General features: G+C 43.7%; 1 protein-coding gene across 1 annotated transcript in view; it reads left to right on the top strand.

The window, feature by feature from the left end:
- The first annotated feature begins 649 nt into the window (after nt 1–649).
- Nucleotides 650–15,712, top strand: part of WWC1 (WW and C2 domain containing 1) — a 146,730-nt gene continuing 131,667 nt past the window's right edge. The window contains exon 1 of the mRNA XM_045027915.1: nt 650–1,301. Coding sequence (XP_044883850.1) covers nt 1,183–1,301 — 119 coding nt within the window. The 5' untranslated portion in view covers nt 650–1,182. The remainder of the gene's footprint in view (nt 1,302–15,712) is intronic.

Below are 15,712 nucleotides of genomic sequence, written 5' to 3'. Positions count from 1 at the left end.
TTTAATCTACCACCCAAAGCTTTATTTCTGAAAAAAAGGAGTGGCGTGTGTGGGGGGTGGGAGGAAACCACTACTAAAAATTAACAATGTATGCCACGCCAAGGTGATGTATTCCTCCTGTGATCAGCTGTGACTTTCTGGATTGGAATGGTAGGGTTTCGCCTGTAAACTCACTGGGGTAAGGGCTATGGCTACTTAACACTGTGTACAGAGCAGAGGCATGCTGGGCTTGGCAAATAAGAAATCCATGCATTCATGCTCCAGCTCACAACCATGTTAACCCGAGCACAGGGGAGCTCAGTATTTTACAGGTGGGAACGCTAGGGCAGAGAGAGCCAAGGTGATACAGAGGGGGAGGGAGGCAGGGACGGAATCCCGCCAACAGGTCCCTGTTCCAAGCACCAGCCCATCGCCGCCTGGGGGAGCAGATGCCTTGGGGGCCCCCTGACAGAGGGGAGGTGCTGCGGAGGGCCCCGGCCGGTGCCCGGGGCAGGTGCTGCTTTGTGCCCAGCCCCCAGCGCCTCCCCGCCTGGGCAGAGGGAGGCGCTGTGCTGTGCCCACCCCCGTGCCCTGGGTAGGGGGCGGCGCCTGGCTCCGGGGCGCCCGTGTTTACAGTGGCGGCGGCGGCGGCGGCAGCGCTATTACCTGCATTACAGTAGCACCTGGAGGCGTGAGGCGAGCCCAGCGCTCCCCGGGCAGGCGGGGCCGGGCCGCAGCGGCAGGAGCCGCCTCCCCCGCTCTGCCGGCGGAGGTGCCGGTGCCAGGCTGGGCCGGGAGCGGGAGGATCGGAGCCACCCCCAGGCCCCGGCCGCTCGCCGGGCGGCAGGAGCCGAGCGGAAAATGGAGGCGTGAGGGGAGCCGCCGCCTCGGGGCGCTGGACAGCGCTGGGGAGCCTGTGCCGGTGATCGCCTGGGACCGCCCCCCCCTTAGCGCCGGGCACCTGGCACCGCCCTGCCCCGCTCCCCCCGCCCGGCATCACCCGGCACCGCCTTGCATCGCCCGTTGGCCCCCGAGCGGAGGATGTGACTCCCGCCGGATCCTCCTGGCAGTGATCGGTGCTGCCCCCGGAGCTCTGGGCCTCGCAAGGAAGGGGAATCCCCGCCCAGCCCCCCAGCTTCTTCTGCTCTTGCGAGGACCAGGGGCTGAGCTCTTTATGGGGCAGTTCAACCCGGCCTGGAGAAGATGCCAAGGAAGGAGCTACCTTTGCCAGAGGGCTGGGAAGAAGCCCGGGACTTCGATGGGAAAGTGTATTATATCGACCACACCAACAAAACCACCAGCTGGATCGACCCGAGAGACAGGTATGAGGCCGGACCGGTTTGACTCCCTCGCTGCCATTCAGGGAAGCCAGGCAGGTGCAGGGAGAGGTGTCTGTTCACCCAGCCACCGCCTGCCCTTGGGCCGGAGGGAAGAGGCAGTGCAGGAGCACAAAGAGCCTGATGCTAAAGGGGCACCACCTTGAGACCTAAACTGGGGCTCACGGGACTTCCCCCGACAGCTGGCCCAGGAGATAGCTGTGTTTGTTCAGCGTGTGTTGCTTCAGTTGCCAATGGCGCAGACCAAAGAGGCTTTATTACCAAGATTTGTAAAGCACCCAGCACTGGGTGCACGTTTACATGGCTTGGATTACTTTGATTTACCTCCAAACCACTTCTCTTTCTATGCGGAGGGAGCTCTCACCACTATAGGATATACCGCCAAACCTTAGGGAACCAGCGCAAAGAGGCTGGAGAAAGTGATGTAGCTACCTTGAATTTTGCCTAATCCCCACAATCTTTTGTCAGGGCACTGCTAGGTTGGAGCTTGACCCGTAATAGCTTTCATATTGGTGGAATGAATATACCAGAACATATTTTCAGGGACTCCTGGTGCTAATCTGCTACTCCTGGATAAGGTTTTTAGTAAACAAGTGATTTGGTTTTCTTTGATAAATAAATGCATTGATCAACCATATTTATGTATTGATCCTGATTGGCACTTCTAAATGCTACTATAATAGAAATTAAAAATGGTTAGGACTAAATTCTCTGTACCTCCCTCAGTGTGTGGGATGGGGACATTACATTCATACCCAAGCCTGGAGTTTGACTCCATTGAGATGATTCAGTTTATAGTCTTTAATGAAAGAGGGGGATTTCCACTCCTGTAACTTTGGCCTACTTAAAGTTTTGATCCTTAAATACATTATGATAATATCTTACTATATAAAGTGTGACTTGGGGAGTTTACCTTGGAATGTCCTGGTTGCTTTAAATTTGTCAGACTATTAACATTCTGCAATTTTGGGCCACATTCTTCCCTAGTTAGACAGGTGCAACCTGACTGATTGCCTTTATTATTTTTACACTGCTGACACTCTGGGTTGACATTAACCTTTTGTTTATGTGTGTTAGAGAGCTAAGTGGCAGTGTAACAGCTACTTGGTAACCATTAGAATGTTAATGAAAGTGAGAGACAGCCCTTGGCTGATGTCATGACCTTCTAATTGTCCTGTATGCTATAGTGAACCTCTTGCTCAGCTCCAAAAGTGCCCATTGCTTGAAGAGTTTTCAAAGATCTGCTTTGGTGTGCTAGTAATAGTCCTCTTAGATGTCTACCCTTCAAACTAATTTAAAATTCATAAAGCCACCACCTTATTCTCTCTCTTTCTTTTAAATCTATTTACAACCTGCCTCTGCCATGATGTCTAGATATCATTTCTGTCCGGCATTGGTAGGGAAAGTGGTCAGCTGAACTGTTTTGTGTTTTCCTTATGCTTTCATCCATCCCTCAAACCTAGACTGTAAATTCTCCGTGGCAGGAACGATCTTTGTTACATGATGTACAGTGCCTAGCACAATGGGGTTCTGATCCTTGATTGGGATTTCTAAGCGGTATTACAAATATTTGGGGGAAGGGTCCTTGTTCTGGCTTTTGTTTCCAATTTCATTCTTTTCACACAAGTATTTTGTCCCCTTTGTTACTTCAGTGCTCTTGCAGATCTGACATGCAAGCTATTCTTGTTATCAAACATATTGAAATCACTATTGCTATTTGCATTGTGGTAACATCCAAAGAATCCAGTCAGGATTGGGACCTAATTATGATGTGCTCTACAAACACATAGTGACTATGGGCAGAGACTAACAAGCTAAGATCAGTGGTGATATTACTATATTATGCATCCGAAGAAGTGAGCTGCAGCTCACGAAAGCTCATGCTAAAATAAATTTGTTAGTCTTTAAGGTGCCACAAGTACTCCTGTTCTTTTTGCGGATACAGACTAACACGGCTGCTACCAGTGCTATACTCTAGCACATTCTAGGTTTTGGCCCATCTCTTTAAAACAAAATATCATGACCTACATTCCTATAGGTTGTTCATAGAGTCATTCATCTCCCACAGTGCTTTTCTTTTTCTCTGTCTCCTTGTATTACTCTTCAGCTTCCTTCTTGACCCTCTTTGCTCTGATGTGTACACTATTCTTGTGTTGATCATTATTATAAATTACACTCAAGTATTAAAAGCACCTGCTGTGCATGACCATACCAGTTACTTTTCAAATGTTTTGTCTACTTAAGTCTGTAAGTCTCTCTTTAAAATTTTACAGTTAAAATTAGCAGCATATGATCAATTCAGTTTTTTTGCTAAACGATGGAAAAGTCACTGAAACTGTCAATTATACTTTAGGAAGAGATATAGGGTGAGGAGAGACAGATAATGTTAACAAATTTTAATTACTTGTATGTTTACTGCAACTGAAGAAGGGAACTGCGCCTCAAATACTATGTTAAAATTTCTAAATGCAATAGTGATCTACAGCTATAAAATTTCATACTTTGTACTTTGATGAATTTCAGGATTCTTTGACTTAATGAAACTATTTTTTTAAGAAGGTCATAGTCCAAAACAATTGTTGTAACGAGCACAAGGTGTTACAGAATGCTGCTGTAATAATTTTAAATAGTTAAATGGAGTAAGTCTCTTAAGAGAGTCTTTCCTGTTGTGTGATAATTTACAGGTCTGGTTCAAGCTAACTTTTTTAATTGATTATCCCCCTCCCTCCCCAGCAATTGATTCTTTGTATCCGTCTTCCATTATATTTGTCAGGATGCCAGTGCCCACACATTCATTTGATTCTAGCTCAGTTATTCATCTGACAGCCAAATGTTTGTTAGCCATGAGAATGAATGATTTGTCCACTTCCTAACTTTACAGGATTTCAGGGAGCAGCTGCATTCCAGGAGTAGCCTTTTTTGTGCACCCTTATTCTACTAAACACAAACCAAAAATCTGTTAACACTAGTGAGGACTAATAGTGGCTTCTAAAAATTCTGGTCTTTTCCCATATAGATAATCACAATAGAATATAAACAATTGCAATGTACAAATATGCACCTTATTTTAGGCGTGTTTGTTGTGCTACTGCAACAACATGGACTGTGTATTTTCTACTGATAACCAGGTTTTTGGTGTTTTCTACAAAACAACCTGATATATGAAATTTTTCAATAATATTATGCTAGAAATACGTATGGTACTGACAAGCCTTGAACCTGAAGCTGTTCTTTCACTGGTATGAATTAGGAATAATTACTGAACATTGGAGTAACAGCAGTGTGAAACTGGTGTGAGGAGGCCCACCAGGTCCTAGCGTATTTTCAAACTGAAATGATTTTTTACCTAGTACTGTTACAAGTACAGTAATTTTAAAGGTTAACATAGTTCCCTGCAATTGATAGCCGTTTGCAAATAGTCAGCTTCACTATTTTGGGAGGGAGAGGGGTCTTTCATGCAGCAAAAAGGCAGAGATAGTATATAAAAAAGCGATTTGCTGTAAAACCACAGATTGCAGTGGATATGGAGGCAGATAGGACTTAAAACTCCTTTTTGAACTCATTTCCTTCAAATTGGCCAGATTTCAAGTTGACAATGCCCATATAATATCTGGTCAATTCATTCAGCGAGTCACAACTGGTAACTAAAGATAAGAGACTCAACTTTTAAAGCTTCCCTAAATCCCTCTTTCCAGTTTAATTTAGTGTAAAGAAATATGATTAGGGATACTGTATAGGTGCAGTGCTTAAGTTTGTCTATATAGTTTTTGTTATATTAGTTGATGTTGGATTTGTAGTTAGACATGTTTTGTGTTAACTGAAGCTTGTTAAATGAATTACTGCAGGAGTGTGTCTGGGGATGCAACATAATGCAACACCGGGAAACTTTAGATACTTAGGAGAAGTGACTGGCAGAAAGAGGGTTCTATAATCATCTAAGAATCAGCTGAACTACTAGAGTTGATCGTATTATCTGAAATTATCCAATTAAACTGTAGAATAGAATCTTTGGCAATTTTTTTCAACAGTCTATCATTCTCCTGTCCATAAGAAGCATGGTGTCTCAGCATCTTCTTGCTTATATGTATAAACAAGTGATGTATGACAGCACCAGAAGGATTCAGAAGTTCACTCTCTTGCTGGATAGAATGAGCCAAAAATTGTATGGTGTGCTGCAAGAGACATGCCTTCAAAAGCTGACCTGAATTTCAAAGCCCTGAAGGCTTCTGTAGCCTTTAAAGTGATGAGGAAGGATGGTCTAACTCAGGAGTCCTCAAACTTCATTGCACTGTGACTCCTTTCTGACAACAAAAATTACTACATGACCTCAGGAGGGGGGACTGAAGCCTGCACCCCACTGCCCCAGGTGGGGATGCCAAAGCCGAAGCCCAAAGGCTTCAGCCCCAGATAGGACACCTGTAACCTCAGCCCCACACAAGGGCTGAAGTCCTTAGGCTTCGGCCCCAGGTGATGGAGCTCAGCCTTGGGCTTTGGCAAACTTTTTGGCCTGAGGGCCACATCTGGGAATAGAAACTGTATGGCAGGCCATGAATACTCACAAAGTTGGGGGTGTGGGCTCTGGGGTGGGGTCAGAAATGAGGAGTTCAGGGTGAGGGAGGGGGCTCTGGGCTGAGGCATGGGGTGGTGTGGGCTCTGGGGTGGGGCTGTGGATGAGGAGTTTGGGGTGTAAGAGGGTGCTCTGGGCTGGGACCAAGGGGTTTGGAGGGCAGGACGGGGATCAGGGCTGGGGCAGGGGGTTGGGGCACCGGGGGAGACTTAGGGGTGCAGGTTCTGGGTGATGCTTACCTCAAGTGGCTCCCGGAAGCAGCGGCATGTCCCTTCTCCGGCTCCTACGTGGAGGTGTGGCCAGGCGGCTCTGCACGCTGTCCTGTCCGCAGATACCACCCCTGTAGCTCCCATTGGTCGTGGTTCTTGGCCAATAGGAGCTGCGAGGATGGCACTTGGGGCGGGGGCAGCATGCAGAGCGGAGTCCCCTGCATAGGAGTTGGAGGGGGGCTATGCTGCTGCTTCTGGGAGCCACGTGGAGCGGCCCCTGGCCCTGCTCCCTGGCTCCAGCGGGAGCTCGAGGGCCAGATTAAAACAGCTGGTGGGCTGGATTTGGCTCACGGGCCGTAGTTTGCCCACCCCAGTGTATAAGGAGTGGAAGAACTTTTGAAAATTCCTATTTTGAGACTAAAGGACAAAGATTAAGAAAAAGCAACTATAATAAATTGCTTGTATGTTGCACGTATGGCATCATTTTAGTAGCATACAAATGTTGTACAATACAAATATTTACCAATGCAAATATCTTAATATATATAAACAGTGGATGTTCACATGATGGTAAATCTTCTCTTCCTCAGTCAACATAAGTTTTAGACTAGAAAGCTGTCAGGCATTTCTAATAGCCTGCTAAATTACTTCACCTAGTCAAGTGGCTTAGTCATAGTGTGTTTCTGCAACATGAAGTTGAAGTAGCTACTTATTTATGAAACTGTGAATGATGAATTCTTTCCTTAGGGCTAATTCAGGATTAGGCTTCCTACAGACTGTTGTTCCAGAGACCTGCATTATTCAATAATGCATGTTCCTGAAACGATCGTATTCTCTGAGTGACAGCTTCTTTTATGCTGATGCAGACCACTCAGCACACATCTTGATACAATGGCGCTAGAATTCTCATGGTCATTTTTCAAATGCAGAAGGCACACCTGAATAGTAATTTAGGCCCTGGGTTTTAAGCTGTTTTTATGATTACCACTTCGTTTTTACATAAGATAAGAGAAAAATCCCAGAAATGTGATGGTTCAGGCTGGTATCTGATCTCAAACTTAGCTGTAAGTCAGGAATTGTACCAGTACAAAATTAGCTTGATTTGAGACAAGAATTTCACTTATCTTTATAGAATAGAGAAGAGTGTTTTGATTCCAACAAAGGTATTGTCCCTGGATCCTGCTAGGGAAATAGGAGTATTGTTCCATCTTTAGAGCCTATGACTAACTGGAGTCTGATTAGTCTGAAACTCCCTTGTGCTCTGGAATGGAGAAGCATGTTCCCCACCGCCTCCTCCAATTTTAGGTCCTCACCACAGTAAATAGTTCTATGCATTCATGCCATGGTATGGCTCACAGTCTTCCAAGGTTACCTCAGAATGAAATCGACTGGACTCTGATCAATTCACCTCTGATCACTAGGCAGTGAAAACTGATAAGATTCTGGCCAGTTCTCACTTTTCTGCAGCAAAGCTGCAATAAGCATCAGAGGCATTAGAACTGTCTGTAGACTCTGGAATACAACAAACATCTGTTAGCCTTCCAAATGTGGAGTATAATCTCTGCAATCCTAAAGGCTTGAAAACCTTATAAATTGAGAGTTCTGATTTTGCAGAAGTTGACGTTTGCCTGGGATAGCTTTCTACTCCAAGTTCAAATGGATTTCCAAACTTTGGCTATATGAGCCTACAGAACAGTTAACTCTTTGGAAAGGGAATAGAGCTTCCAGGAGGAGTACATGACTAATAGAAGAAACATACCATTTAGGGGAAATGTTGATGTTCTATTCACTACAGGTTGAATTTTTTTATACAGGGATTAAGATTGAAACAAATCCTTAGAATTTAGGAGTTATAGTTTTGAAAATGCTTCCTATGGAAGGGTTAGACCCAGTATGTATCGATAGATTGCAATAGCCTGCATATAAATACATTTTTCAGGTTTGGTGTGATACTTCAGTGTGTTTTGGCTCCTCTATTTGGTTTTACTTTTAAAACAAAATTTCACAGCCATAAGTATAGCTCTGTGATTCACTGTCCATCTCTGCTATTGGCAGCTCAGTGCATTAATCTGCTTCAGTGGAATGCAATTAAATTTAGCTAACTAAAATGTGAAAGCTCTCCACATGCCTCAAAATAAAAGGGCAATGAGAAGGACAAACAACAAATAATGGTGCAGTGCTGATTTGCAAATGAAAACCAATAGTGTAAGAAGGAAAAATCTCAAAGATGTGGGGCATTTCTCCTCTGCTTTTGTTCCGTATCCAGACTACTTTCAGCATGCATACTGGAAGAAAGAAATGTGGTTTATGCAGCTGCAGGCTTTCCTAACCTAATGCCTGCTGTTGCCCTTTTTTATTGGTAGCCAGCCAAATACCCGGTTGTAGTTATGTGAATCTGTTTCCCTCTCACATATACACTCTCCAAAGATAGTTGTTAAATTAATTATAAAGAGCAGTCTGTTTAAGTTACTGCTAAGCACCAGAGTACAGATTTCACAGGATTCTGAGTCTATCCCTGACTGTGTGGGTGATAAAGGGAACTGAGGACCCTTTCCTTTTCCCTATGACAGTTTTGTGTTCTTCAAGTACTGTGCTTGAATACAACTGTGTTTTTATTTTTTCAGAGCAGTAGGGTTGAGTGGGTTTGTACCTGTGTATGTGTGTACTCACATGCTTGAAGGGGGAATATGGAAAGCAGAATTATTGAGGCATATAAGACTTTTTGCTTAAACTAGAAACATTGAATCTTACAAGATGAACTGAATGTAATTGGTCAGGAGGTGCTTCTAATTGAAGCAAGTAAGTGAATCAGAGCTTGAATGGGGAGCTAAAATCAATTTAACCTCTTCAGTCATATAAATCAAACTTTCTTTTGGTTATCTAAGACTAACAAGACAAACCCCACATTGGAATTTGTGATCATTTTATGTGGTTGCAAAGACTACTTGTAGTACAGTGGTTCTGTTTTCAGTTGAGTATTAACACAGTCATATATGGGAAAGGGCATTACTGTTAAGCATCTCACAATTTACCATCTCAAGTATACTGCTATGGCTTTTATCTTAACTATAGTAGCCTCTGTCACTAGTTCTGTTTCAGGATGATAAAAACCTCATTTTTTTTATCCTGTGTTAGATTCATATTAATACTTGCCTGGCCCTCTCATTGATCTCACTGTATGGCCAACTGTTGAGATATATCTGCTTTATTATATAAATATTAGTATTAAACAAGAGTGTGAGCTGAAATATCAAAAAATGTTTTGATTCTGAGAGAGCTTCTGAGAGAGTGGGTATAAGGACAAATCTTTCCTTTCCCCAACTGGGACGTGTATGTGTAATTCAGATGAAAGCTGCTGAAAGTTGATTCTTTACCAGACAGGTCCTTGCTTATTCTTAACTCTTTTGTTAAGAAATTAATAGCAATGTGCACCATGGTCATATGGTAAATTGCAGGGAAGGCATAAGAATTTGCCTCTGTCTAGAACCTTAGCCCTGATCTATGCTACAAATTTATGTCAGTATATCTGCATTGCTCAGGAGTGTGGAAAATCCACACCCCTGAGTGATGTAGTTATGCCGACCTAACCTGCAGTGTAGACAGCGCTTTGTCGACAGGATGGCTTCTCCCATCGACATAGCTACTGTCTCTCAGGGATGTGGAGTACCTACGCTGACAGGCAGAGATAGCATCTTCACTAAGTGCTACAGTGCCTGTGCCACTGCAGCACTGTAAGTATAGGTAAGCCCTTAGTTGTAGTCGAGAAAAAATATCTACTTCCAGGATTCTTAATTTGTTATTGGTGACATTACTATCAAACACTCCCTCCAAGAGAACATTTCTCTTCCTTGCCTACTTATTTCCAGGAGATGATGCCTAAAAACTTCTTGATTAACACTCTAGTCAGGTATTATACAACATCTCACTAGTCATCACTATGGTTAAAACACAGAGTGACACTTTGGAAACTTTTTGATACATCTCCTTTTAAAAAACTCCACTGCTGTGAGAGCACTAATATATTTTTGGAAACTTTTACATCAGCCAACCTCAAGACTGTGCTAAAAGAGTTACTTTATCTGATATTCTCAAGAAGAATTCAAACTTGCTCCTGGGTAATCAACTCAAATATGGTTGAAGGTCTGTTAGAGCTGTCTTGTATCCAGACTTCACATTAAAATGTTTGACCAGTGGCGAATTTAGAGTTAGTGGGGCCCTGTGCGCAGCTTCATGTTCAGCCCCTCCCTCCCCCCAGGACCAAGCCAAGAAAAACAACATTCTTTCTTAGCTCCCCTCCTCCCCCCATTTTTCATTCTTTTTTTCTTTGTCCTCATTCTATATTATACGTAATGGGAAGTAAATGAAAATAAAGTGAGGTACCTTGATTGGGTCAGGGAGTTGGGGTGCATAAGAGGGGTCGGGGGGCAGGCTCTCGTAGGAAGTTTGGGTGCTGGGTGCAGGCTCTGGGCTGGGGCAGGGGGTTGGGGCATGGAAGGAGGGGCGAAGGGTGTGGGCTCTGGGAGGAAGTTTTGGTGCGGGCTCAGCTGGGGAAGGGGGCTGGGGTGCAGGACGGGGGTAGAGGGACAGCACTTACCTTGGGCAGCATGGCTCCCAAAGCAACTGGCACACAAACCCCTCCGGCAGCGGCTCCTAGGTGGGGGAGGCCAGGGGGTCTCCATGTGCCTCTGCCCGCTGGTGCTGCCCCTGCAATTTCCATTGGCCAGAGTTCCCAGCCAATGTGAGCTGTGGAGTCGGCACTTGGGGTGGGGGCAGTGCATGGAGACACCCCCCTCCCAGGGACATGCCAACTGCTTCTGGGAATGAAGTGGCATGGAGAGAGGGAAGCAGAGTGGGCAGGGAGCTGCCTTATCCCTGCTGCTGGCACCTCTCTATGCGCAACTTAGGGGGAGGTGGGTCAGCAGGTCTCTGGGCGTTGCCCAGGGCAGGTGTAGCATGCAGCACCCCCCCCCCCCAGTCCTCCCTGTGCCAGGGGTACACAGAGACATGCCAGCAGGCGGTTGCTTCCAGGAGCGGCGTGGGGCCACCAGACATGACATGAATGCAGGCAGCCTGCTTGAGCCCTGCTGCTCCACTGGCCAGGCCTCAGGGGAGGTTGTCAGATATTTGTCCTGCATTTTGGGTGCTCCCCTGTCATTGGGGGCCCTGTGCCACCACACAGTTTGTTTCATAGTAAATCCGCTCCTGTGTTTGACTAATAAATATTGAAAATACAGGATCTTTATATTATTTACATTATTACATATCTGTTGGTATGATTTCAAATCAGGACCGACGAACAGCTGCCGAAGTGCTGGGTCTTCGGTGGCAATTCGGCGGCGGGGGGCCCCAGGCCTCCTGAATCCTCTGGGCAGCCCTGATACAGGGCCTATATGTCTGTAAAAAACTGACTTCTAAAACCAGACCTTACCAAAATCTTCCTTGGGTACTCCCACTCCAGCTGGTCAAAGGTTTTCTCAGTATCCAAAGAAAGCAGCACTCAGGAACAATTGCTAGAATTAGCATTATAGATCAAATTTGGAGTTTTTCTGATATCAGCAAAAGAAACCAGAATGGTCAAGGTGAACATATCTGGGCAAGTTGACCGTCAGTATGTTTGCTAGTACCCAGACAAAAATTTTAGTATCCATGTTAATTAGAGAAATAGGTCTGTATAATGAATAGTTGTTAAGCTCTTTTCCTTCTTTAGGAATGACCACTTTTTTGTCTCTTTCCATGAAGCTGGAATCTCGTTCCCCTGCAATATACCATTAAACAATTCAGTTGAAATAGGAGATATCACTTGCTTCAGAACTCTATGCTCCCCAGAAAACTCATCGGGACCTGGAGCTTTGTTGGATTTTAAATTCCTAATTACAGCTTCATCTGGAGCAATTTGCCCATCAAGAGCTGCCACATCATCTTCTGAGAGCTGACGTTGTTTCATGCTTCTCAGGTATCTATAAGTTCAGGATTTGGATGTTCTGAAGTGTACAAAGTATGGTAAAAGTTAGCAGACGTTTCAGAGATTTGTTTGATGCCAGTTCCTAAATTTCCCTTTTTATTTCTAATCAGTGGAATGGCTGATTTATTCCTTTTCTTTAACTTTCTGTCTAAAAGCCTGTCAGTTTTATTTCCCTTTTCATAGTATTTTTGTTTTAAGTGTTTGCTCAGCCTTACCTGTTTGTAACAGGTTAATCTTCTCTCTTACCTCTTATAGCTTTCTTGCAATTCTTGTCCTTGCACCCAGTACAGCTTGAGCAGTTTTAAGGAGCCATCTCTAGATCTACTTCATTTCTTTCATTGTGATGTCTGTACTAAACCTGGCACCAAAACTACTAATGGTCTAAATGTTTGGGAGGTTAACTGTTAACATGCAAACTATCTTGAACTACTTAGCTGCCTTCAGTAACTGTGCTGTCTCAGAGAGAAAGCATTTGTGTGTTAATTAAGTTTATTTTATTGAACAGTCAGTACTGAAACCATACAGACGCCCTCTGACTTACGCAATCGTTCCGTTCCGGAAAGCCTCGTGTAACTCGAATTTTGTATAAGTCGGAAACATATACCCGTATGTTATGCAAAAATATCCGCAGCTCAAAAATCCTATTTCTAGCTTGTGGAATTTTTTCCATAAGTGTGAATTTGCATAAGTTGGATCTTGCGTAACCTGGGGAGCGTCTGTAAAGTTTTGCTTTTGTAAAGCATCTTTTGTAAAGTTTCCCAAGGTTCTTTTTTTCTCTTCTGTATGTTGCCTTTTGGATGATCTTATATTAAAGTGGCCTTTCCTATTGCATACATTCTGATAGCATTCAAATACTTGTGAATATGCTTCTTACTTTTGACTTTTCCTATTTGTTGCCTACATCCAAGCAGAAATGCCTAGAAATACTAAAGTTGAGTCAAACCTCTATACTTTTCCCATTCTTTAGGGCAGTCAGTCCAAATTCAGTTTGCTTAAATTACCTTGAGTTTGTTCAAGTTTCACAGGCAGGACATATGTGCTTTACACCTGCATCTCATGTCACTAACCTGTAAGATGATCTGACAATGTTATCTCTTGAGTGCATCTAGGGTAAGGTTCATGCTTAATCAAAGAGATGCTGCTTCGTTCTTAAACAGCTGTAAGATTAGAATGTTGTAAAGCTCTTTAGTCAAGCTTTACACTGTTCGGACGTGAACTTCGTTCAGAATGTTGCCACCTATTTTCCTCTGATCTGATCATATGATGTTGCCTCTCTGACTTTCACTTGTGTATTATAATTTCTGGATCTGTTCAGCTAGAGTTTGTGTCTCAGGAGAGTTCTTTCATCCAAGCACCTGTTTATTTCCTTCTTGAGTATATTCACAACATTAGCTTCTGTTGCTGCCTTTTATTATCCCAATTTTTCACACATGACCCCTCAGCATAGGAAGGGACACATTCAGAAGTTGGCTACATAGGTGTAACTCCATTAACTTGCATTGCTCTGAATGTACCCCGTGTAGCAGAGACCAGAATCTCTCTAAATAGAGAATTCAGTATAAGTAGGGCATAGCTTTAAGGTGGAATAAGATTTGTCACTAATTCACTTTGAGTGAAAAGTCGTTGGACTACACCTGTTGATTCATTTTTGAAGTTATTTGTAGCCATATTCATGTTGGCTGAAATCAATGGAACTACTCAGAGTATTGTCCTACTCAGAGGAATTACCATATTGACTGAGACCCAAGATCAATCTGGTCCAGTATCCTATCTCTGATAGTTACCAGCACTAGCTACCTCAATAGCTTCTTATGGCAGTGAGTTTCACAATTTCATTACACATTGTGTAAAAAAAAAAAAAAAAAATCCTTTTGTTGTGTTTGCATTTCCCACCTTTTAATTTCACTGACTGTCCTCCTGTTCTTTTGAGACAAGGAAAATAAAAGCTCCCAATATACCTTCTCTAGACCATTTGTTGTTTTACATACTTGTGTCATTTCCCCACTTCATCTCTTTTCTATGGTCTAGTCTTCTCAGTCTCTTCATATGACAGTTTTTTTAGGCCTCTTATCACATTTGTTGCCCTTGTCTGACCCCACTCCTGTTCAGTTTCCTTTTTGAGATTGGGTAACCAGACCTGCACACAATATTCCTGATGAGGCCATAGCATTGATTTATATAAAGGTAACTATAATTTATGTATTATTGACTAGCTCATTCTTTATGCAACCTATCATCTTGTTTGTTACTTTGATCACAGCTGCATGTTGAGCGGAGTTCTCATCAAGATGTCGGTAATGATGCTCATGTCCCTTTCTTGAGTTGATACAGTTAATTTAGAACCTTGTCAGATGTAAGAATAGCTTGTGTTTTTCCCTCCAGTGTGTATTACTTTGTATTTATTGACATTGAATTTACTTTGCCAAGGTGTTGCCCATTCACCCGGCTTGTTTGATCCTGACTAAACTAAATAACTTATCCACCTGAAAAATTTTGCTTCCTCATTTCATGCCTCTTTTTTGAGATAATTAATAAGTATATCAAACCACACAGAACGTTGTCTGGAACCTTGTATCAGAGGGATAGCCGTGTTAGTCTGGATCTGTAAAAGAAGCAAAGAATCCTGTGGCACCTTATAGACTAACAGACGTTTTGCAGCATGAGCTTTCGTGGGTGAATACTTGTATTCACCCACGAAAGCTCATGCTGCAAAACGTCTGTTAGTCTATAAGGTGCCACAGGATTGTCTGGAACCGTGAGGCACCTGCTCCTAGTCTTTCTCTCTCTCTCTTTCCCCCCCCCCCAGTGATTGTTCCATTGTGGATAAATACTTAAATAGTCATTGGACCAGAAAAAAAGAGGGTGAATGACTCTGTAGCCTTCTAGTTATGTTACCAACCTGGAAGGTGGCAGACCCAGGGTCCAGTCTCCCTGTTCCAATCACTCTTTCATGATTTATCCACGGTGCAGACAGCATCAACAGAGGACTGAGGAAGGCCCACATCAGAATATCCAATTTTGCAGTGGCTAGAGCATGTCTCCTGTGAGGTGGAAGACCCCCGCTAAAATCCTTTCTCCCCTGGTGGCAGAGAAGGAGAAACTGAATTTTGGTCTCCTTCATCCCAGGCAAGGTCTCCGATCACTGGGCTAAAAGTTCTAAGGTGGGTGGTGGCACCACCATCTTCTCCTCTGACTAGATTTTGAATGGGACCTGATCTGGTAGATGGCCTCTGAGAATACCTCCCTAAATACCTACAATCGCTCTAAGGATTAGGTGGGAGATTGGCAGCTGGATGCCTTGAGGGAGGCAGTAGTTTGCAGGCTAATGCAGAAACATGGTCACCTGAGTGAGATGTAGGTGCCTATAAGGTTCAGCAGCAGTTTTGTGGATCATATTGGAGCCAAAACAGGGAGTTAGGCACCTACACCAAGGACATAGGTACCTAAGTACCTTTGTGAATCAGATCCCTAGTCTATTTTTGATTAGGTTTTTGTTTAATTCCTTTATCTGACACCCTAGTGACTTTACAGAATTTACCTCCATTCTTATCCTTTCCCTGTTCTAGTTCATTTGTAATTTGCACCTCAGCTGTCATTGGATACACAGATACCATTGTGTTACTCATTCCTTTAACAGATGTCTGTCTGACTTAAGTGC

This window comes from Mauremys mutica, chromosome 8 (assembly GCF_020497125.1).
Source record: "Mauremys mutica isolate MM-2020 ecotype Southern chromosome 8, ASM2049712v1, whole genome shotgun sequence".
Lineage (NCBI taxonomy): Eukaryota > Metazoa > Chordata > Testudines > Geoemydidae > Mauremys > Mauremys mutica.
Note: the sequence above shows the minus strand (reverse complement) of the source record. Positions and strands in the feature narration are given on the sequence as shown.